A 25632-nucleotide genomic window follows, 5' to 3' on the forward strand; every position below is an offset into this window, starting at 1 on the left:
AAAAAAAAAAAAAAAAAAACCCTCTTCGAGAACTCAAATGCGCGTGCGCACTGCTTGGGCGCATGCGTCACTTCTTGCGCATGCTCACAGGCTACCTTCGCTGGGCTACCGGGATCCTGAAGGAGGCCGGCCTACCCCGCCCCGCCCCGCCCCGTTCCTGGTGGGCGCTGCGTCCCAGGTCTTCCTCACTTTCCTTTCGGGGGAGGCGGGAGCCTGCATTATTTGTCTCTGCTCGCGCTCATCGCGGGATTCACACCGCGCTCCATGGCGAATGCAGTGGGGCGGAGGAGCTGGGCAGCCCTCCGGCTCTGCGCTGCGGGTGAGGAGCACTCGGGGTGGTGGGGAACGGGTGGGAAGTTGGTCCGGAATGAAGCCGGGCCGTGTGGGGCCGCGCCGCGGGGTACTTAGGATTTCTACTCTGCCTCCTTGGTGGGTCAGGCTTCCTCCGCGGGACTCTGCGTGATCTACCGCCCAATGCGGAGAGGGCACTGCTATCTTCTCTGCTATCAGGAAGGTTCCTTGACTCCACTGATGGAAGGACAAGGATTTTGAGCCCCAATTTGGCATAGGTTCTGGGTCTTGTTACAGTGGAAGCACTTTTCTTGATTAACCTAAGAGAGGGATGATGGCCAAGGGCAGATACTGGTAAGATATCCAAGACTGGTTTGAAGAGACCAAGCATCTTTAAAGCTCTCAGCCATTTACTTTCAGCAGGGAGTATTTGGGTTTTCTGTGGTTCACCCCTGACTCAGCCACCAATTTAGAACCCTCTGTGAACCAGGCACTGCCCTGGAATAAGTGTTAGAACTGGAGTGCAGTATTTTCTTTTTGTACCTATTTTGGGGAATTACATTTGGACTTTGTATCGAGGGGATAAATGCCACTAGAGAAAAAGGAAGTTATTTTTATCTCTAGGCCAGAAAAATGGTGAAAAGGAAAAATTAAAACAAGTGGAAATATGTAGAATTATGTAGAAATATGTCTTGTGTGTATTCGCCTACACTGCGCTTGCCTTACGAAACATGATTGCATGAAGAGTAAATTTTTACTGAGTGGATGAACTACTTTTGCTTTTGTGTCACTTACAAACCTTATAATGGATCATTGGTGAATTTTTTGGTAGATACTTTAAAAAGTTCAAACATTGTATAGGCAATTTAGACTTAAGGTGAAAATCAAAGTAATAAATCATTTATTTTCTACATTTTTTTCCTTTCCAGTTATTTTACTTGATCTGGCTGTTTGTAAAGGATTTGTAGAAGATCTAAATGAATCGTGAGTATACATATATGTGTAAAATACTAGTAAATTCTATTTAACTTTGTCTAATTCAGATGCCATCAAAATGTCCACACATGAATCTAATCTTTTAATAATAGGTGCAGTGGCAACTGATATTAACATTGCCAATTTTGTTTCTGGAGTTGTTTAACATGCCTCCATTTACATGCAAAATGGAGGAGTGCCCCAGAGAGTTTCCCTAATAGTTCTAAAATGAAAAACCAGCAAATGTTTCCATATTGTTTCTTTCTTTTGGTTTAATAATACAGAGTTAGTGCTGGAATTCAGTGTTTAATCTGTAGTAAAGCAGGTTTATTCACAAGACCTTGCTCATAATAGGTGGGAAGTCAAACTTCATTGCAAAAATCAAGGTCAATCTTTTTTTTTTTAGGTTTTTTATTAAATCATATTTTTTCTTAAAAATTAAAATATTAATTTTATTCATCTATTGGAAGATGGGGGCAGTCAGTCCTTGCCGAGGCATATAATTGGAAGTCAGGGGATAAGGCACAACATTGGAAACAAGAAGATAACTTGCTAGGGTCAGTTTTCTTCTTCCACCGTGTGTATTCCAGGGATTCAACTCAGGTTGTCAGGGTTAGCTTCGAGCACTTTCATGCACTATCTTCCTGGCTTGTATTTCCTCTATTACTTTCAAATTCTCCCAATCCTAACAAGCCACACATTCCTCAAATAACATTATTTTCATGTAATATTTTAAGTTCTATCTCCTGTCTCCTGATAGTATTGTTCATCTTGAACAGTGGTAAGTAGATGTATGCGTGTTAAAGGAGATGTGCACACCAAAGATTTAGTTCATTAAGGTCAATCTTTTTGCATTGACTGCAGCTGATAGCAATCTTCCTTGGTAGGCCACTCGGGTTCCTTTCCCACATAAGATTTGGTATACAACCAGTCTCTGGAGGAACATGTTGTCAAGGACTCAGGCCTCCCATGCCAACCAAGCTCATGTCTACCAGCACTTCTAGCGTACTTGTTAGTATCTTTATTGGAGGCTTCACCTTTTTCATGTACTTTGCTACTTAAATGTTCTTATTGGGGTCTTTAACTTAGTCACTTTCCCACTTAGGCAGAGAAGCAGAAGTGTTTTCTTCTGTGATCCTCAGTGATACGATTTCCCTGCCTGCTGCATCTGCTTGATGCATGTATGGTACTATTTCATGATGGAAACAAAAAATACCTACCAAGGAACTACCATCCTTTTTATCTCATATTTTTCATTGTTAACAATAGATGAATCAAGACTTGTTACTTCCAGTTTTCCTTATGTATGTGGGGGGGGGGGTGTTTGTGTGTGTATATGTGTGAACACAATCTTTGCATGCTTATGCAGAAGACGGTTACTCTGGTAGTCCTGCCCTTCTTTGTTATATCTTTAAGACAGGATCTTTCACTTAACCTGAGGCTTGTCAGTATCTAGCAAACCCCAGCACTCTTCCTGGTTCTATTCTTACAACACTCAGATTGCAGGTATAATGTTAGCTTTTTTTTTTTTTTTTTTTTTTTTTTTTTTTGAGGGTGCTAGAATCTAAATCCTGACCCTGCTTGCACAACAAACTCTCTTACTCACTGAACAATTTCTGCAGACAATTTCAGCTTATTCCTTGTGCCCATCAATCATCTTGGCACCCAATTGTATGGTAGAATTGCTGTTGTAAATAAAGGTGTGATCAATTCAATATAAGTACTCTTATAATTACCAAGAAGTGTGAACATCTAGTCATAGTGATGGGCATTGAGGTTGTGTTTGAAGATTGTTTATAGAAAGTATGTATTTGAGGAAAACTCTTTGATAACAGGAGAGTAGCTTTATTTCACTCAATGATTGGGTTTGTCACTATCAGCCACCTTTTCATACTGCTCTTATAATGGTAACTCTGCCAGAAGAGAGGGAAGTTTCACTTTTGGGAGTCATTTTGCTCCCTACATGATGCTCACCTGAAAGGCTCTTTCCATTGGTTTTGTTTTGTTTTGTTTTGTTTTGTTTTGTTTTTGTTGTTGTTGTTGTTGTTTTTGGTTTGGGTTTTTTCGAGACAGCGTTTCTCTGTGTAGCTCTAGCTATCCTGGAACTCACTCTGTAGACCAGGCTGGCCTTGAACTCAGAAATCTGCCTGCCTCTGCCTCCCAAGTGCTGGGATGTGCCACCACTGCCCAGCTATTGGGAAAATTTAGTAGAGTATCTTGCTTGTTTGCAGAATGTGAAAACTGAAATACATCTTGTGATAGTGCCAGCCAATGTTTCCACTCAGATCCAGAAGACAGTGCCCATGAAAAGGGAATTCCATTGTGAAAAGGCACCAAAACAATATGAAATAAATATGTCCCATTTGTTGCATCCTGGAAGAGGCTGAATACACTGTATAGGGAGATTTCTGAAGCCCAAAGTCAAGCCATTCTCACCAGATGAAACATGTTGGACCCCTTGTGTTGTCTGTAATGTTCATCTAGACCTGAATCCCAGTCTCTTAAGTGTGCTTTGTCATCCTATGCTTTGTTCAGATTTTCTAAGAGCTTTGCATCTAATGGTGGCCCTGGAGTTTTGAATGAATTAGCTGATGGCATTTTATGAGTTCATTGTAGCCTGAAATGAACCTCAGACATGTGATCCCAGTGCAGCAATTCTGGATTTGTTGCTTTTCACAGATACTATTTACTGGATAGGATAAGATTTGGCAGTCACTGAGTAAAAATTTTATATAAAACTTTTATTGTTCGGTATTGATAAGTTCAGTATTATTAAGTAAGTTGTACATTTGTAAATTATTCTAGTTGCAATAATAAGTACTATAGGCAGGGATATTGTTTGTGAACATAAATATAAAATCAGATTTTTTTTCTTTTTAGATTTAAAGATAATCGAAAAGATGACATTTGGCTTGTTGATGTGAGTATATAAATTTAAGTATCATTTTTGGTCTCTGTTATGCAAAGAAAACAGTTTGTTTTCTCAGATATTTCTACTTGTAATATCTTAACCTCTTAAAAGAATAAAGAAATGTGTTAAGTCAATACTGAAATCAACATAATCTCCTTAAGATATAATCTACAACTTCATTATAAGAAATAGTCTTGGGAGGTTCGGCCAGCAACTGACCAATGCAGATGTGGATGCTTGAAGCTCAGGGACCAGACTGAGCTAAGGGACCCTGGTGGGGGAGCTAGTGGAAGGACTGGAGGAGCAGAGCAGAATTGCAACACCATAGAAATGTGTATATGGATGTGGTATGTGTGCACATATGCGTGCATATTTGCAAGTGTGTATTCACTTGTGTGTGTGAGTGTACATAGTGTATGTCTGTGTCTGTGAAGGCCAGTGGTTGACATTGTGTCTTCTTCAGTTGCTCAACATCTTGTATAACATGAGACAAGCTCTTTCACTGATGGATCTCAAGATTTTCTCTATTTTGGTTACGTGTCTTGCCCGGGGGATTCCCTTTCTCTTTCTCCTGTGGACTAAGATACGTAATCTAAGTGGCATGTACCCAACTGAGTTGTACTTGTGTTTTAGTGACCCAAATTTGGATCCTTAGAGGAGTATGGCAAGGTGTTTTTTGTTTTTTTGGTTTGTTTTGTTTTTATTAGATATTTTCTTCATTTACATTTCAAATGCTATCCCTAAAGTCCCCTATACACTCCCCCGCCCTGCTCCCCAACCCACCCACTCCCACTGCCTGGCCCTGGCATTCCCCTGTACTGGGGCATATGATCTTCGCAAGACCAGGACCTCTCCTCCCATTGATGGCCAACTAGGCCGTCCTCTGCTACATATGCAACTAGATACATAGTTCGGGGGGGTAGGGGGGGAGAAGCCGGGTACTGGTTAGTTCATATTGTTGACCCTCCTATAGTGTTGCAGACCCCTTTAGCTCCTTTGGTACTTTCTCTAGCTTCTTCATTAGGGTCCCTGTGTTCCATCCAATAGATGACTGTGAGCATCCACTTCTGTATTTGCCAGGCATTGGCATAGATAGCCTCACAAGAGATAGTTATATCAGGGTCCTGTCAGCAAAATCTTGCTGGCATATGCAATACTGTCTGGGTTTGTTGGTTGTATATGGGATGGGTCCCCAGGTGGGGCAGTCTCTGGATGGTCCTTTCTTCCATCTCAGCTCTGAACTTTCTCTCTGTAACTCCTTACATGGGTATTTTGTTCCCATTCTAAGAAGGAACAAAATATCCACTCGTTGAGTCTTCCTTCTTCTTGGGTTTCATGTGTTTTGCAAATTGTATCTTGGGTAGTCTAAGTTTCTGGGATAATAATCCACTTATCAGTGAGTGCATATCATGTGTGTTCTTTTGTGATTGGGTTACCTCACTCAGCATGATATACTCCAGATCCATCCATTTGCCTAGGAATTTCATAAATTCATTGTTTTTAATTGCTGAGTAGTACTCCATTGTGTAAATGTACCACATTTTCTGTATCCGTTCTTCTGTTGAGGGACATCTGGGTTCTTTCCAGCTTCTGGCTATTATAAATAAGGCTGCTATGAACATAGTGGAGCACGTGTCCTTATTACAAGTTGGGACATCATCTGGGTATATATGGCAAGCTTTTTACCAGCCATCTTCCTACCCCTATTTAGATTTTTATATTTAAATGACGCAGAGAACTTTCAAGTTCTTGACAAAGAAATTTATTTTTGATGAAATGCTGAAAGTAAGGTCATTCTGTGAGAAGCTGGGACCAATTTTTTTTTAATTAATCATTCCATTCATTACATCTCAAATGATATCCCACTTCCCTGTTACCTGTCCACAAACTCCCCATCTCACATCCTCCCTCCCCTTTGCCTCTAAGAGGGTGCTTCCCCACCCACCCTATCCTGCCCCACCCCTCCAGCATCCCCCTGTGCTGGGACAACAAACCTCTACAGGACCAAGGGCCTCCCCTCCCATTGATGTCAGACAAGGCCATCCTCAGCTGCCTATGTATCTGGAGCCATGGGTCCTAACCCTAACCCTCCCTGTAGCCTCCTTGGTTGATGGTCTAGTCCCTGGGAGTACTGGGTGGTCTGGCCAGCTGATGTTATTCTTCCTTTGGTGTTGCGATTCCCCTCTGCTCCTCCAGTTCTCCCGCCAGCTCCCCCACCAGGGTCCCTGAGCTCCAAGCATCCACATCTGCACTGGTCAATTGCTGGCTGAACCTCCCAAGACCATTTCTTATAATGAAGTTGTGGATTATATCTAAAGGAGAATATGTTGATTTTCAGTATCGATTTAACTCATTTCTTTATTCTTTTAAGAGGTTGAATAATACCAAACACTTTCATCCCAATACTGAGCAAAATTAAATTTGGGGGTTTGCTTTAACATGTATCAAAAAAAAAAAAAAACCCAAAAACAAAAACAGTATAACCCACAAAATGGAACAAGATAGCAGGGTTGGTGACTGTTAAAGGTAGAAGATAGAGCTGAGAATGTACTGTTTTTTCTCTTTTTATTTATGTTTGAACATTTCCATAGTATTGAGTATAAAAATAAGCCTCATTTCATGAAAATTCATAAATGTTAACATATAACTCAAGAACCTAATTAAACGCTGATGATTCTGAAATGTAAAGAACTGTGATTGTAATCAATCTGACTTGTCCCTGGGCCAAACAAATCTCTCAGTGATCACCCATATCCTGCCAGTGAAGACAGTAAAATTTAGCAAACACACCTTCTGTCAGAAAACTCTTCTGTCAAATTTTTGTACTAAGAACAGATGTTTTTCATGAACACAAGTTGCAAATGGTATAGTGCATGCATGTTTATTTAGTCGTCTTATATAAATATGGACATATTTGCACAGAATTAAAGACTTTGAATCCGTTTCTATTCTAAATAAATAGTCAATTAAAATGAAGTTAAAAATACTAGTTTTGAGTTATTTATCTAGATTCATGTGTTTTATTTTGTTATATTGCCCCTTAAAACTATCTTGTCTGAAACAGATTAATATTAAGTTGCTTAAATAGATTCTTTAAACTTTTGTTTGATCTTCATGGTGATACAGCTTTTTAGTGTGTTTTCTTTCTTTTTGTGTAGTTCTATGCACCCTGGTGTGGCCATTGTAAAAAGTTGGAACCAATTTGGAATGAAGTTGGGCTTGAAATGAAAAGTATTGGTTCTCCAGTTAAAGTTGGAAAGATGGATGCTACTTCATATTCTAGTAAGCTCATAGTTAATAATTTTATTGTTCTGATAATGGAAATACTTTAATTATAACAATTTCAAGGTAAGTAGATGAGGTGTTTTGTCATGTAAAGCTATCTTAAGATTTAAGATTATATACTTCGAGTTAAATGAATTAGCCATTAAAATTTTAATATACCATGTGAGTTTAATCTTAATCATAACATAGACATACAAGCCATTGTTTTCCTACTTGAGTCCAGACTTTCATCCCAATACTGAGCAAAATTAAATTAAAAATAATATATTATGTAGGAGGCAACTACAGAAAAGTTAAATTTGTAAGTGTAAGCTGAGGAAAAAAGATAACAATAAGTAGGCATTTAAAAGATGGATCAAAAAAAATAAGTGAAGATTAGAAAGATATGGAAAGTTGAAAATAAGATTAATGAATGGGTGCAGAAACTGAATGAATCTGAGACAAGTACACAGCACCACATAAACCAAATCTGCCCTGCTCCCTGTTTTGTATACTGTTATATAGACTATTTTCATGCTCCATTGTCAAAACTGAGTCGTGACAGAAACTACATGTCCCCATAACCAAATGTTTACTAGGTGGTTTTAAGGGAAATGATAAAAGAAGAAATTAAGCTTAGAGAAGTTTGGGGTGTCATAGCAATTTGAAGAGCATGGCTTCAGAGAAAGCAAGATTGGCATTGTGAATTGCTTTTGTGTGTGATACTGGGAAAGCTTTTAAAGACCCTAAACTTTGGCTTTACTGGTAAACATTTAATTGTAATATTTCTTTTACTGGCTATTTTGAAGATTGAATGATGTGACACATGTAAACTCCTTTGTATTCAATAAGTTCGGTTCCCTTGTCTTTTACTTATGAAAGTAGAATTATGTTATATGGCAATATGTGTGCTTGCTCTCTTTAAAACAAAACAAAAATGGGAAAGGATCTTTCTTTGTAGTTCAGGCTGGCCTGGAACATTCTCTGACATCCTAGGACTCAGGTCAGTCCTCTTCCTCAGTATCCCAAGTACTAGGTTACAAGAATGAACCAACATACCCAGCTGTTTTCTGTGCACTTAATTATTATTATTAGACTATTAAATTATTATTAAACCCAGTTATAACTATTCCACCTCAGTATAATTAGCACGTGTACCATGATGTGAACAAAATACTTTGAATTTGTTGAATTATGAAAAAAATTTTCAAAAGTTCATATGTTGGGTTATTAAGTAATTATAAGAAAATGTCATGCTTTTTTTCCTTTGTGGGATTTTTTTTCCCCTTTGTGAGATTTTAATACTTAAAAAAATATTTACTCAGGGCTGGAGAGATAGCTCAGCGGTTAAAAGCACTGAGTACTCTTCCAGAGGTCCTGAGTTCAGTTCCCAGCAACCACATGGTGGCTCACAACCATCTGTAATGGAATCCGATGCCCTCTTCTGGTGTGTCTGAAGGCTGCTACAGTGTACTCTCAATTAATTAAAAAAACATTCACTCAAGTTTATATAAATATACTTTTTTTCTAAGTAAAAGGCTCATGTTACTTAGTTTTCTCAATTTAAAAAGAACTTAGAAATATTTTATTCTTTTTCTTATCAAGGCATTGCTTCAGAGTTTGGAGTTCGAGGTTATCCAACAATTAAGCTGTAAGTCAAGTGTTACATGTTTAGATCTATATTTTTAATAGTCCACTCTGCTTACATTTTATTCTAGTACTTTCTTTGGAGGGTGAAGGTTTGGGTTCAGCCATTGTTTTTAAACCAAGTGCATGAGAGACTACACTTCTATACATCTTCATATTTAAGTATTTGGTACCCATCTAATTCAGTAAATGTTTTCTGAGAGTCTACTGTGTAGCATGCACTTACAGAATAAGGTATATATTCATTATCAAAGGTCTCTTGAGGAGCCCCAATCTGTGCCTGCTTTGCCACTGCAAATCACATTTCATTCTTGTATACAGAGACTAACTTCATTAAAAAAAAAAAGAAAGAAATCAAGAGAAGAAAATTGATAGATGATCATTTTATGATAGATGATCATTTTAATCTGAGGGTATTGACCAAGTCTACAAGAGAAATTAAGTTGAAAAAAATGGTGTGGAGATTCTAAAGAGATTGTTTTACAGTGATTTTGCTGCATGTTCCTGTTATTTTCATTAGCTGTATTTTGGCACCGTGAGAAGCTAAGCAGTTGTTTTCAAAGGGTTTTGTTTTCTTTTCTTCTGTTTTTTTGTTGTTGTTTTTTTTTTTGTTGTTGTTTTTGGGGTTTTTTTGCTTTTTTTTGTTTGTTTTTGTTTTTTGTTTTAATTAGGTATTTTCCTCGTTTACATTTTCAATGCTATCCCAAAGGTCCCCCATACCCACCCCCCCCAATCCCCTACCCACCCACTCCCTCTTTTTGGCCCTGGCGTTCCCCTGTACTGGGGCATATAAAGTTTGCATGACCAATGGGCCTCTCTTTGCAGTGATGGCCGACTAGGCCATCTTTTGATACATATGCAGCTAAAGACAAGAGCTCCCGGGTAATGGTTAGTTCATATTGTTGTTCCACCTATAGGGTTGCAGTTCCCTTTAGCTCCTTGGGTAATTTCTCTAGCTCCTCCATTGGGGGCTGTGTGACCCATCCAATAGCTGACTGTGATCCTCCACTTCTGTGTTTGCTAGGCCCCGGCATAGTCTCACAAGAGAGAGCTATATCTGGGTCCTTTCAGCAAAATCTTGCTAGTGTATGCAATGGTGTCAGCTTTTTTTGTTTTTAAGTAAATTGACTTCTCTGATATTTTAAAACCCTGAAGTTTACAATTTTGAGTAAATAAATTTTTCAGGGGGTGGGGGATGTTGACATTTTTCCTTTGTGGTTTGTTTGTTTGTTTGTTTGTTTGTTTTGGAAAATGTTATTTTTCTATTACAGTGTGTATTGATGGTGCTTTCTCTTTGTTATTAGGAGTTCTGGTTTTGCTTATTGTTCTTTTTTGTACAATTGGCTAGATACAAATTTATTCATTAACAGGTTTTGTGGAAGATAGTGTAAGTTTTAAGAAAGCTATTTTTATGCCTCATTCAAGATGCATATTGGAGGTTTTGCCATTGCCAAAATATCCTACTTCCTAGTCCTTTTATTTTCCACTTGAAGGAGAGTAATTAAAGTTACTCTGATTTAAGCTCTTGATTGTAAATGTGCAAATTACTCACTTTCCAGGAGATGTATATTATAATTTTATACTACAAAGTAAATGTATTCCTATTGTGTGCATGGAGTATGGCCTCTTCATATGCATCTTAAGTTGCTGTTCCTCAGAAGACAATTGCATACTTTGTTTTACAGGAGTGTGCTGCTCTTAAAGCTTCATCTTCAGTGTTTTATACATTTTAAGTTTATGCTTTAATAGAGGGGAATTGAGACTAAATATGAAGACAGTTAATTTCCAATTCTTACCTTTAATTTTTAAGATTAAAGGGAGACTTGGCATATAATTACCGAGGACCACGGACTAAAGATGATATAATTGAGTTTGCTCACAGAGTGTCTGGGTAAGCAGATTTTACTATTTGAAAGAAAATGTATTTTAGTAGACCACATTGGATATACATATTTTAGATATTAAATGTGTTGTATGCAGTTATGAAAAATTTATAGTTATGTAGCATATGCAGTGAAATTCTATAGGTATATCATAATTTGTAGTATATGTTAATTTTGTGTTTAAGACCATTTTATGTTTAGAATTTTTCTCCAATGAATTATAATACATTTTCAAATTTTTATTATATATACAATTTATATATTTAAATTTATATCATGTAAATAAATTTATTTACAAATATATATCCTATTTATAAAGGACATCCTCAACTCCTACCTCACCCCCCTCTCAGGGATGCTTGAAACTGACTAGTACTAGATCATATGAATCTCTTTTTCTTTTTCTCAAAATACCTTGTACTTGAAGGAAGCACTTGATTTCCTTTCTTTAGTATCTAGATTTCCAGTGTTACTAACTTCTGCACTTTGAGTCCATTGACAGAGTAAGGATTATTTGCATACAAACCCTTCAATACCTTCATAAATAAGTCTGGCAACTCAAAGGGCTGTAGAATTGCAGATGGGCAGGTCGTGTATACAACATATACTGAACATAGGGATGATTCACTGGCTTTCTATGTACTCTTTGAGGGAAACGAGTATATAGTAGGGTTTCCCATTACTCAGAACTGTGCACAGTTTAATTTACAAACTGTTTCCTGTGGAAGTTTCTACTTAGTATTCTCAGACCATAGTTGTAATGGGTAATTGGAAACATGGAAAATGAAATTAGGAAAATCAGTTAGCAACTTCATGAATCTTTTTTTTTTAACTTTATGAGTCTTAATTTTTATTATGTTGGTTTGCCGTATATCAACTTATATTTCTTGTTCTCTAATTTTAGAGTTTTAAGAGAAGCCCAGAATATAATTGTTCTTATAGACTTGGGATTTCATCCCTAGTATGTGGTGCTAAAAATATTTTTTTAATTGCATCTAAGTTAATTTTCCTTACTATCACATGTTTTTTAATCTGCAATGTATTCTAGCAGTTTTTGTTTAGTAAGTGACATAGCTAAAACCCAGTGAGCCATTTGCATTGAACTACAGATCTTTGACTTATTGCTTATCAAAAAGTAGATTTTTCCACTCACGATTCCTGATGATTTGAATGTTACTTTTTTAAACGAAATGTCTATGTCTTACTCAGATGTAGAGAACATCAGTGTTTATAATTATATGTTTGTATCTTTTTGAAAAATATTTGTCAAGATCAGTTAATCTATATTGGCCTTGAAGTTCTAGGCACTTTAATAGCTTGAGAAAATATATTGGTAAATAAATAGCTTGAGATTAAAACAGGATAGGTTTGTTGTGTAAAATAATGCCTCAAAATACTTGTAAATGCACAGAATTAGAAATGATCCTTATTAGAGTTTGTGATGCATATACATATAATTTCAATTGTATTTTTTTCATTGTGATTGCATGTTTCTCTTCATTTTCTCTGTGAATAAATAAATTTTGAAATGAGTTTATTTGAAGGAAGTGGGGCCAGGAATAAGCACTTGATTCTCATGGCTTCAGATAGCTTTGTATTTGGCAGTTATCGAATGCATTTTTCCTTAACCCTAGGAAGGGATTCTCCTGATGTGAAAGTACCTCTAGAGTAGAGGCAATTTCATGGCTCAGTTCCAGAGTTGCATCACGTCCTGGTTAATTACGAAGGATTGAAACAGAGGCAGGGAAAGTGATGCAATGACCTTAAGAATTGTGTGTTTTAAAAGTGTTCACTTTTACAAAATAGGTTCTGTTTATTTGTATGTTTTGTGGACTGAAAGTATAATAATCTATACTAAATTTTTAAAAAGAAAGCATTTATTTATTTCTTAACTGTTTTATAAGTAACTTTTAGTGTAATTAATTTATTTACTTGTTCTTTTAAAATAGCTATAATAAATTTTATAGCATAGTTTACTCTTTGTGATAGAGTAACTATTGTTTCCATTTTATTTTTCTGAAAATAGTAATATAATTGGAAGCTTAAGGCTTTGACCTCTGTAGGATACTTAAGAAGTATGTAATATTTAAACTGACACATATTATATAAATATTAATCCTTGTAGACTCCTGAGATACTATTTCATGATTTGGTTCTGTAAATTTGCTTTTGAAACTGAAATAATTTTCACGTGAATTGTCTTGCTTTTAGCCAAAGACTGTAAGCAGATGATCATTCTGTGTCTCATTAATCAAAAACTAATATTGATGATGTCTAAAAGATGTATTTGGAACTGGCAGATTTAATTTTGGGTACTACATAAAGTGTTACTATGCAATACACAAACACCATAGGCTGAAATTTTACTTGGGTGGGCTTGGTGCTATATTTAAGTGCAGATAAACATTGCTAAAGCATTAAATATAATCAGCTGTCACATAAATGTGAATAAAATGTGCACTACCTTTAGCTCATACCCATTTGTTTTGTTTTCACACAGGGCTCTAATTCGGCCTCTTCCAAGTCAACAAATGTTCGACCATGTACGGAAGAGGCACCGTGTATTTTTTGTTTATATTGGTGGAGAATCACCCTTGAAAGTATGAAATTATCTTTTTCTTCCACATAAACAAACATATTGTTGTAATTTATTTGCTGTGAAGCTGTGATTTTACCAAAACCTTAAAGTAAAATATTTTAGTTCATCTAAGTATTTTTCACAACGAAAATACTTTCAATCTCTCTTACTAAATTTGCGATTATGAAAGTGAAGTAAGTAAAAATTTGGGTAAATATTGCCTACCTTAGTATTTCTTATGTTACTGACCAGATTATTTAATTTTGCATCACTTTTTAGCCCTTTAAGTGAAAGACTGAAAACTGCAATGCAAATGTTACCTTTTTAAAGCAAAGCACTATGCCTGTTTACTTAGGTGTGTGTTTGTACATACCTTCTTTACTGCCATCACTATCGTCATTATTCATCATTGCTGATCTCTGTTAAGAAACCCAAACTGACTTAGTTCATAATTCATTAACTCTCTTTGAAAGGGAGAATAGGAGCACTTAGTTGCAGTGATTATTTACCTTGACAACAGTGTTATTTGGTTTGGCTATAGTTTCTTCTTTCACTGAAAGGTGACATGGTAGGAAATTCTCCTACTGCTTATAGATAGCTTTAATTATTAAATGGGAAATAAATTGTGATCTTTTATATTTAAGATGTCCTCTTTCTGTTTGTGTTATCATAGGAGAAATACATAGATGCTGCTTCAGAGTTAATTGTATATACATACTTTTTTTCTGCCTCAGAAGATGTGGTTCCTGAGGTAATATTTAATATTTGATTTAATGATAATAATTTATTCATAAGAATTATGATTTGATTTTACATGTCAGATTTATTCATAATGTTGTATGAAAAGAAAATTTTTTACTATTGATGTCGGATTATTTAGGGACTTTTTTCTCTGAAAGAATACTAGTAAGCAGTGATATGCATCAAACCCCAAAAACACTTAAAAGTAGTAAGTTATGTATATGCTGCAAATACAGTCTTTTCCTGGTTTCTCACACCAACAGCAAATAAATAAATATTACAAAAACAGAATTCCAGAGATGCCACCAAAAAGTAAATGGACAGTGTAAGAGTTGGGATATGTTGGGGTGGACAACTGTTCTACATTTTTTCAATCCAAAAATAAAGGAAAAAAGGAAGGTATGTGTGAGTAGAAAATAGTTGAACTGAAACCTGCCTCATGCAGGTTTATGGATAGAATGTGTCAGAAACAAGGAAGAGATAAGTACAAGACAAGTACAAGACAGTGCAAGTACATTCCCAAGGAAAGAGCATACCTTACATATTTGAGAAACAACACAATAGCCAGTGTTCCTACAGTACTGTGAGAAGGGGATAGAAGCAAGCAGAAGACAGTTCTGTTGTGTATGTCACAGTGTATATAATGAAGTTGAAGTTCATAAGGAACTCAAGTCTGTTCATTTAAAAATGTTTAGAGTACAGTGCAGTAGACAGAAAATAGATCCAGAGATCAGTTGCTTAAGAGTCAATATGCAGAAGACTATGAAATAAAGCGTCCTTTAGGACAATGGTTCTCAACCTTCCTTATGATGCAGTGCTGAAATATAGTTCCTCATGTTGTAGTGACCACCAACCATAAATTTTCATTGCTACTTCATAACTATAATTTTGGTAGTTATGAATCATAATGTAAATATCTGATATGCAGGATATCTGACATACAACTGCTGTGAAATAGTTTATCCCCAAAGGGGTTAAACCCTCAGGCTGAGAACCACTGCTTTTTTTTTTTTTTTTAGATATTTTCTTTATTTACATTTCAAATGTTAACCCCTTTCCTGATTTCCCCTCCGAAAACCCCCTATCCCATCCCCCCTCCCCCTGCTCACCAACCTACCCATTCCCACTTCCCTGTCCTGGCATTCCCCAACACTGGAGCATCAAGCCTTCTCAGGACCAAGGGCCTCTCCTCCCATTGATGTCCAACAAAGCCATCCTCTACTACATATGAAGTGGAGCCATGGGTCCCTCCATGTGTGTACTCTTTGGTTGGTGGTTTATTCCCTGGGAGCTCTGGGGATACTGGTTGGTTCATATTGTTGTTCCTATTGTTATTCCTCCTATGGGGCTGCAAGCTTCTTCAACTCCTTCAGGCCTTTCTCTAGCTCCTCCATTGGGGACCTTGTTCTCAGTCCGATGGTTGGCCGAGAGCATCCACCTCTGTATTTGTCAGGTACTGGCAGAGCCTCTCAGGAGACAGCAATCTCAGGCTTCTGTCAGCAAGCACTTGTTGGCATCCCCAGTAGTATCTGGGGTTTGGTGACTATATATGGGATGGATCCCCAAGTGGGGCAGTCTCTGGATGGTCTTTCCTTCAGTCTCTGCTCCACACTTTGAATCTCCTCTCATGGGTATTTTGTTCCCCCTTCTAAGAAGAACCGAAGTATCCATACTTTGGTCTTCCTTCTTGAGCTTCATGTGGTTTGTTAATTGTATCTTGGGTATTCTGAGCTTCTAAGCTAATATCCACTTATCAGTGAGGAACCACTGCTTTCTTACATATCTAGGATTTTATATTATAAATGGAATTCTGAAATGATTTCAGCTTTTTGAGGAACCTCTATTTTTGTCAATCTAAATCCACTCCAGTTTTACCAGTTTGATGTAAGACATTTTTCAGAGCAGATCATGTTCATACCCTTAATTTGTCATGTCTCCTTTTTTAGATATAATTATTAATTTTTATATTTATAGTCAAATCCCTTTTTAGCACACAGGTATGTGATTTTTCACAAATTTTTGTAACTACTATCTCTTGAAGTTGTAGAATTACCTGGACATGAGAGGCAGGAGCTCAAGACCAGCCTGTGCTACATGAGACTTTATTTTTAAAAAGAAAAAACTGAAAACATCGAAAACAGACCCAGCACCCACTTCAATGTGATAGTAGACATCAAAGAATATAGGAAAGAGAGATGGAACTAGATTATCTCCTTTAAGCCCTTCCAGGAATGACCACTGCATTCCTTTGAAAGGGATCAAAGTCTCATGCTGAAAATAGAAACTTTATATCATTTTGGTGGGAGAGTGTCTAATAGCTGGTGGATCTAGTCATAGTTGGAAACTTTTTAACTACCTGAGGTGTGGGTTTTTTTAATATATATAAAACATGTCATTTTTGTCATAATGCAGCATTATCATAAGATCATTTATCATATTGCCTCTATGCTAAGATGTACCTGAATTCCTTTATTTACTATTATTTTCATGTTTCATTTACTCATGGGTAATTGCCTAGCCAAATTATTTGTCTTCTGATTGTCATAATTTTACTCTTTTGAAATACTTACAAAATAGGCTCTTTTAGATGATTCCTTATGAATGACAATTGTGTTTTAAGAAGTAGTTTGGGGAGTACTTGTTACCTAATGTTATTCAAGTTATCCTGTGAGGTAGATACTGTCACAGGCTTTATGTTTCTAGGCTGAGGCAGTTGACCCTAAATGAAGTGACTGAGTATAACATAGCTGGTGAGTTGGTGGGGTGACATCCTTAGGTCCTGCTGTCCTGTGCTTCAGAATCGACTCCGTCTTTTCCTACTCAGAATGCTGTTCATGGTCTTTTAGAAACTCTTAAGAGTAGTCCTTGCTTTTTCTTATATCAAGCATGATGCTTCCAGGGAGGTATCTGAAAACATTCAGATATAAAATTTGGCTGAATACACTAGCAAGCGTTGGCTGAAAGGACCCTGATATAGCTGTCTCTTGTGAGACTAGGCCGGGGCCTAGCAAACACATAAGTGGATGCTCACAGTCAGCTATTGGATGGAGCACAGGGCCCCCAATGGAGGAGCTAGAGAAAGTATCCAAGGAGCTAAAGAGATCTGCAACCCTGTAGGTGCAACAACATTATGAACGAACCAGTACCCCGGAGCTCTTGACTCTAGCTGCATATGTATCAAAAGATGGCCTAGTCGGCCATCACTGGAAAGAGAGGCCCATTGGACTTGCAAACTTTATATGCCCCAGTACAGGGGAATGTCAGGGCCAAAAAATGGGAATAGGTGGGGAGGGTAGGGGGGACTTTTGGGATAGCATTCTAAATGTAATTGAGGAAAATGCGTAATAATAAAAAATATTTAAAAAAATAATAAAAAAAAATTTGGCTGAACTTACTAAAAGTGTACCCTTTTTAGTCTTGAGTTGTTGTGTGTATTTTTTTTTCTTGTTTGTTTCAGTGCTTTTGAAATTGTGGTTACTAATTGAATTGCTAGTGTTAAAACTTAAATTTCTAATGTGTTTCTGCAGTACGTGACGCTGAAAGAGATGCCTGCTGTGCTTGTTTTCAAAGATGACACTTATTTTGTTTATGATGGTAAGTTCTAATTGTTTATGATGGTAAGTTCTAAAGCTTTAACTCGTATAAAGCCTTTCATAATTAAAACATTGTTATAAGGAGGCATTTATAAAAGATTTTGTAAGTGCTACCAGTGTTGCATTTGGTAGAGTGATCTTTTAACCCTTCAGTAGTTTTCTAATCCATGTACTTTCATCATTAGTTGCTGACAATGATTTTGTGTGTGTGAGTGTGCGTGAGAAATCATTAAGATTTCCTAAGAAATCTTAAGAAATGAACTGTATTCTATTTCTAAGCATTAAATGTTCAGACTTAATTTTAGGAGGGTAAGTTTACTTTCATTATACATAGATAAATAAAACATCCTCAGCAGAATGGAACTGTTATACCCTGTTTAGGTATTTCTCTCCCTCTGTCAGAAAACATTTCCTAGAAGTAAATATTTCATTTCATTTAAATTTTATTTTGATATCTTTCATACATCATAAAATGAATGACATAATAAAACCCTAGTACTCATAGTAATATAGATGGTTAACAGGACCTTACTGCAGTTGCTTTAGTTGTATTGTTTCTCTTTTGAAGCATTTCAAAGCAAATCCTAATGGCATTTTGTCAGTGTCTCATTAATCTTCTTTTTTATAAATGTGGGCTATATTTTTAGCTCACTTGGTTATTGAACCACTGGGGAGGAAAAAAGTCTTTTCATTGTTTTAGTCAAGGAACATGTTATTTTGATAACTGAGCTGAGAAAACTCAGCATCTCTATTTTTTTTTAACTGTGTTTAGTTGAACTAAGTTCTTGATATATAATTGTCATTACTGCATGCTATACATTACTATACATTAGGTGTATTCTATTACTTAGTAAAGTAAAAAAAACACTTAATATTACATTGTTATTTTTATCCTTTAAATGATTTGTGCAATGGATAGTATGGCAGATAAATGTCATACATCACTTGAACATTAGATAAGGAGATCTATGAACAGCAAGTTTGTTCACTGGCTCATTCATTCAGGGGATAGTTATTGAATGTTTACAATTATCACCAAACAGTCAAATGAACATGAGAGGAACTTGTGCATATAAAAATAGGAGAAAGAAAAGAACCCATATATGTGTCTTTACTTACATTCTTTTTGATTATGGAACTGCTAGCAGAAGTGCTCAGTCTTTGTGCCTGCCTAAAGAAAGTCCGTCTCCTTTCACCTCACTTCCTACTTCAGATGTCTTTGTGCCTGAGAGGGTATTGTGCATGTCCATCTTTGTTGCCAAATTTTGAACCTGCCTGAAGCCTTCAGGTGGACAATAGATCACATAATACCTCAGACATTTATTCTACTACTGGTTATTTATGAATCTGGAACCATTTGGATACTACTACAGGGATAGTTTTTTCTGAAGAGTTTCAAATTCATCATGTTGTACATCCCTTAGGAAATTTACTGTTACCATGGAATGAAGATCCTGGCCTAGTAATCAACTTGTAGTTTTAGGTTCCGTTTTCTAATTTCTAAATCCAGCCCTAAATAATTTCAGTTTTTACAAATTTATTTTACAGATTTGGTTGCTTAAGATAGTTTATTTAGCAGTGTGACAGGAAAGTAAAAGCACTCCTTTCAGTCAATGAGTACAGTGTAGTCGATAAAAGACCTTTACTTCTAATGGTTTCTTCATGCCCTTGTCCTGTTTCCAAAAGTATTTCAGAACAATATTTTTAATCAAGATATAATTTCCTGTCTGCCTAGATAAGGAAGTATTTAACGTTGAAATGCAGCTAATGTATGTGTATGTTTAAGTTGTAGTTATGAGAAAGAATTGTAAATAAGATAAAAATCTAATAAGCAGGAGCAAAGAAGTTACAATACAAATTACCCACAATGATAAGAACCAGGTAACACCTTCACTAGGCTGTCATTTAGGAATATATGTTTTCATTTGATCATTTTGTCACTATCTTTTCAATTTTGCTTTTCAAATGAATGTTCAGTTTATAATAACTATGTATTATAATTTTTTAAAATTTATAAGTGGACTTTATTAATATATTGCAAAATATACTTTATTCACTTTGCTAGATTGAGACATAACTATCTTGTACTCTGATGTATTTCTTTTGCTTTGTTTCAAGAGTATGAAGATGGCGATCTGTCCTCATGGATCAGCAGAGAGAGGTTTCAGAACTACCTTACTATGGATGGTTTTCTCCTGTATGAACTTGGAGACACAGGTAAGAAGCAGATGGCCATTCCTGTTTCATTATAGAATTTTTCTTTAATTGAATATGTATTTACTGGTTCTTTTAAGACTGTATTTCCTAATCAAAGTAGACTTATGTTTGCTAGTTCTGCTTTCAAAGAATTGAGGCTTATAATACCATGGATATGTACCCTCATAAGATGATCAGTGTAGCGAAAGAGAAGGCTAACTAACAACTGATGGTGATGAGGAAGGCAGGGAATGAGGGAAAAACAACAGAAATCATGAAGCTACTGGTTAAAGTAAAGCCTTCTCACCATCTTTTGAGGTCTGCTGTTACTTGTGAGTGGGAATTGGTCATATTGTTCATTGCTTAAGGTTCTATGGTAGAAATTGACAAAGCAAGAAAATAAATAGAAGTATGAAAGTTTACAGCACATAGAAAGTTTAAAAGTTATAAAAAGTTTTCTTAGGAGAGTATTATATAAATTTGGACTAATTAAAAGTGGAACAACTTGAACCGGACGTGGTGGTGCACTCCTTTAATCCCAGCACTCGGGAGGCAGAGGCAGGCGAATTTCTGAGTTCGAGGCCAGGTTGGTCTACAAAGTGAGTTCCAGGACAGCCAGGGAGGGCTACATAGAGAAACCCTGTCTCAAAAAAAAAAAAAAAGTGGGGGAACTAGGCAAAACAAGAGGTTGGGGATTACGTTAGCTGTAAACCAGTTCTCCCCTGAGCTTGGGGTAGGAAGTCTCACTGTGGAGGTCTGAGGGAAGCGCTTGCGCCAGATAGACGCCGCACCGTCATCATGGGCAAGGGTGACCCCAACAAGCCACGAGGCAAAATGTCCTCATACGCCTTCTTCGTGCAGACCTGCCGGGAGGAGCACAAGAAAAAGCATCCCGACTCTTCAGTCAACTTTGCCAAGTTCTCCAAGAAATGCTCCAAGAGATGGAAGACCATGTCTGCAAAGGAAAAGTCGAAGTTTGAAGATTTGGCCAAGAGCAACAAAGCTCGTTATGACAAGGAAATGAAAAACTATGTTCCTCCCAAAGGGGATAAGAAAGGAAAGAAAAAAGATCCAAATGCTCCGAAGAGACCACTGTCTGCCTTCTTCCCTGTTTTGCTCTGAAAATCACCCAAAGATCAAAATTGAACACCCTGGCCTGTCTATTGGAGATACTTTGAAGAAACTGGTTGAGTTGTGGCCTGAGCAATCTGCCAAAGATAACTGTATGAGCAGAAAGCAGCTAAACTAAAAGAGAAGTACAAAAAGAATATTGCTGCATACCGTGCCAAGGACAAAAGTGAAGCAGGAAAGAAGGGTCCTGGTAGGACAAAAGGCTCAAAGAAGAAGAATGAACCAGAGATGAGGAAGAAGAGGAGGAAGATGAAGAAGAGGAGGATGAAGAATAAGTGGCTGTCCTAAAGTGTGGAGTGTGTGTGTTCAGGCAATTATTTTGCTAAGAATGTGAAATTCAAGTGCAGCTCAACATTAGCTTCAGCATAAAAACTGAACAGATTTTTTTATAGCTGGTGATATTCTTTGTAGGGAAAATACTTTTTAAAAAGTTTGTAGCTTTTTCAGGGGCTACAACGTACAGTTAGATTTAAAGCTTTTGATGATGAATGTTTCTAAATATTTAATGGTTTCTTTAATTTCTTATGGTAGCAAAAAAAATCTTCATAGGGATTTGTATTAACAGAAAAAAAATTTTTTAGGATGTTACATTTGTTTGTTTGTTTTAATTTGTAATAAAATAATGCTTTTTTTTTAAGTGGGACAACTATTGTTACCACATGTGTCTCCTCTCATGGTTACATGGTCATGAAATGGAAATGCAGTTATAGGGAAGAGATATTTGAAAACTAAATAAAAACAAGAAAAATTAAGCACTAACTAGTACATGAAATACGTCAAGAAATAATCCTATGGACTGTTGTTTTCAACAGAAAGCTAACAGTAAGTTGAGATTATATAGTTAGTATTAGAGATGTAGTATGCAGACTGAGATTAGGAAAAGCATCAAAATAATGTCCAGTGACACTTAATTTTTTTAACTTAACCCTACATTTGTATTCCTTCCCCAAGTGAAATATTTTAGTATGTTTAGGTATATAATTTCATTTAACTTTCTTCATAAATCTGAAAAACTTGTTTTCCTAAGATAAATGAGAGTTTCTTGAAGTTCAGTTACATAGGTGGTACACAGTGGGATCTTGACTTTGTCCTCCAGGGCTTGGTACCGTGCTGAGAACATAACATCTTCAACCCAAATCAATGCCATCAGAATACCACTGCTCTGTTACTACACTATTCTACCCTCCTGAACATTATCAGTAGGCATATAAGTTACTGTTTTACTACTACTACAGGAACAGTATGTCACTCAAATTTTATTCTATATGCCATTACTGGTGAAATTATAACAGAAAATTACCACACAAAAATCATTTCCTGTTATAAACTATTGTTTGGGGGGGGGGTTAGCAACAATTTTTAGTAAACTTTTTAAAATCAATGTCTTCTTTATGGTATAGCTTTCCACAAATACTGTGTCAGTCTGTGGATTGTATAAAATTTAATAGAGAAATTATAGAAAATGTATTATTATTTACCTCCTAGAGGTAGAAGAAATTTTTCATTTGTAAGTAACTAATTCACTGGTCCAGGCTGCAAGCATTATACCATAAGATGTTGGGTTAATTTTATGTACCATATAAATGATGATTGGAGTTAAAGTTTAGAAAGATTTTATGATAGTTCACATTTACAGGAGAAATATTTGACAAGTGTAATAATAGTTATACATATTCAGTTCATTGAAAATGAAAGGTATTATTCTTAATTTCAGGAAAGCTTGTGGCCATAGCAGTTATTGATGAGAAAAACACATCACTTGAGCATACCAGGTATGGTTGCTTTGAAATGGATTTAAGCTTTAAGTGTCATCCAGATCAGCTCTTTGTATAATCTCTTTAGAGTATCTTGTTTTGTCTGTAGTTCTTAGGTAAGGCAACAGATATTGTAATGAGATAATTTAAACTTTTAAATTGAAGAGGTGAAATATTTACATATTTGTTCTTCCATAGATTAAAGTCAATTATTCAGGAAGTTGCTAGAGATTTCAGAGACCACTTCCATAGGTATGTGCATGTGTTCTGAAAAGTTGTCTTTGTTTGAAAGGTTGTCTTTGTTGAATTTGGCATTACAGTGAGGTAAACCAAAATTTGCATCCCTAATCTTTAAAATTTAAATCTACATCTGAGATGCTCTAAGGGCTAAATGCATGGACTCTGACATGACACTAAGCGAAAAATTCCACACCTGCCTTCCCATGATAGTAGTCAGAACACAAAATCACTTTTATACAATTGTGTGAAATTTCCTTCAGGATATGTGTATAAGGAATATATGGAGAAAACTTGAATTCTGTAATTAACACTTTGGTTCCTGCCCTAGGGAGCTCATCATTTATGTGAAAATGTTCCAAACCATGAAAATTTTCAGAAGTTTCAAGCATATTTGATCCTAGGCTTTCAGATAAGACAGTCCATATGAAAGGTGAATCAAGAATTGATTGACTTGGAGCTTCCCGTCAGCATAAGGATACATGCATGCCACATCTTTCAAGTTAGAGTAGCTTCATTTATATTTCATCCCATTCGTGCTTCCTGAGAGTGTTTGACATATGTTTTATGGTAGGAAAATATGGACATAAAATTGTAATTTGGAGACAATTTAAATGAACAGTCACATGTTAGGTAGATGATTATAACAAATTTTCAGAAAAAATTAATAGAATAAAACATTTACTTGGGAATAAGAATTTTTGCTGTATTTCAAATGTTTGGGTTTGTTGCTGCTATCAAAAACAGCAATAGAAACTTCTAGGATTCATTATTTTCTTCATATTTCAAATCTACCAAAAGCTTATTGTGCAATTCTCCTGGTACATGGTAGCTGACCTTTTCTAAGTGGTCCTATTTCATAGTAAATCACCTTTCCTAGTATTTTACTTGCAGTACATTTCTTCTCTGCCTTTTAAACCTGTATACAATGAGGTGATGTCCAGGGTTTGTTGTTGCTGATCGTGTACTTGCTTATTAATAGAACATAGTCTTAGAGCGTAGGGGTTTCTATGTTCATTATTATATGCTTACCAATTTCTGGTTTGTACTATGTTCCACTTTTCTTTTAATCTAATATTGTCCTCTTTCCTTCTTTCTCTTTGTTGCTGCTGTGTTTCAAAGAGATTTTCAGTTTGGCCATATGGATGGAAATGACTATATAAACACTTTGTTGATGGAGTAAGTAAAGTGTTGATGGTTTTGATAGCAGTTTTTCTACTTTGATATCTAATTTTGAGAGATAGGAAGTGACTTAATTAGCTGGAAATAAGCATACCAAAACTACTTGTCATTTTCTGGTGCTGACCACATTATAGATAACCATGATGAGCCATCATGTGGTTGCTTGGAATTGAACTCAGGACATCTGGAAGAGTAGCCAGTGCTCTTTACTGCTGAGCCATCTCAGTAGCCCCAGAGATTTAATATCATTCTTTAGTATAGAAGATAATTTCCCACTTCGGCATTATAACGTAGTGTTCTCAAATCATTCTATAATGTGTAACATTTGTAGTTTTTATAATATAAGCTTTAATAATTTTAATAGGTAATTATGGTCTGGTAAGGTTGTTCACTATATAGGCACTTGCTCAGAAGCCTGACAACTTTAGTTTAATCCCTATATAGAGACCCAGTTCCTGAGGGTTGGCTGACTTCCACATGTAATTATTAATACTTGAAGTAATTGACACTAGTATTTTTCAATTTTAAAAATCATCAATAGATTGATACACCTGTAGAATAAATTTTAGTTATTTTTACCCCCATTCCCTTCGATTTTCTCCCACACTTCCCTCTGAAACACTTCTGCCCAGTATGTCTGACCCAACTTAATTTAATTTGAGTTATTTGCATGAGTGTATGGTAGGTTATTGCTTGGAACATTTGTAACATCAGTGAAGAAAATGATAACCTTCTGACCCAACAGCTATTAACTGCCAGTAATCACACAGGAAGGTATAGGACTTCATAGTCTTTCCCCACCCCACCCCCCCATGCATGGTATAATCCTGGCAGACTAAGTCTCATGCAGAACTTGTGCAGATAGCTATAAATTCATACTTGCAACAGCTTTACTATGTGCAGAAGTCAACTTTTTGCTGCACATCTCCCCATTCTCTCTTATATTTTTTCCTTTCATCCTCCTTGCCAATTGTTCCCCAAATCACAATAAAGTTTTAGTACAAAAAAAAAATAGTAAAAAAAATTTATATATTTCTTATTGCCCATTTATTGTTTATAGAAGTTGTAAGGTTGATCTTGTATAAACCTAAGAGAAAAGATATTCTGTATAGTCTTATAGAAAAAATACCCTATAATAGAAATATAGTTTTGTAGTACATGTGATAAGAATTTGATAAGACCCTTTTTGAAATCTTCAGTGAGTAGATAGATTTATTTTAAAAAATGTTTTGCAACATTGCACAGCAGA

General features: G+C 36.0%; 1 protein-coding gene across 1 annotated transcript in view; it reads left to right on the forward strand.

Moving 5' to 3' along the window:
• The first annotated feature begins 95 nt into the window (after window positions 1-95).
• The window catches only part of Tmx3 (thioredoxin-related transmembrane protein 3), a 33114-nt gene continuing 7577 nt past the window's right edge, over window positions 96-25632 (forward strand). Inside the window, exons 1-13 of the mRNA NM_198295.2 lie at window positions 96-319; window positions 1221-1275; window positions 4147-4186; window positions 7336-7459; window positions 9047-9092; window positions 10899-10979; window positions 13472-13571; window positions 14223-14300; window positions 17818-17884; window positions 20002-20100; window positions 22925-22982; window positions 23163-23216; window positions 24324-24380. Coding sequence (NP_938037.2) covers window positions 265-319; window positions 1221-1275; window positions 4147-4186; window positions 7336-7459; window positions 9047-9092; window positions 10899-10979; window positions 13472-13571; window positions 14223-14300; window positions 17818-17884; window positions 20002-20100; window positions 22925-22982; window positions 23163-23216; window positions 24324-24380 — 914 coding nt within the window. The 5' untranslated portion in view covers window positions 96-264. The remainder of the gene's footprint in view (window positions 320-1220; window positions 1276-4146; window positions 4187-7335; window positions 7460-9046; window positions 9093-10898; window positions 10980-13471; window positions 13572-14222; window positions 14301-17817; window positions 17885-20001; window positions 20101-22924; window positions 22983-23162; window positions 23217-24323; window positions 24381-25632) is intronic.

The sequence above is a fragment of the Mus musculus genome, chromosome 18, assembly GCF_000001635.26.
Source record: "Mus musculus strain C57BL/6J chromosome 18, GRCm38.p6 C57BL/6J".
In the NCBI taxonomy this organism is placed as follows: Eukaryota; Metazoa; Chordata; class Mammalia; order Rodentia; family Muridae; genus Mus; species Mus musculus.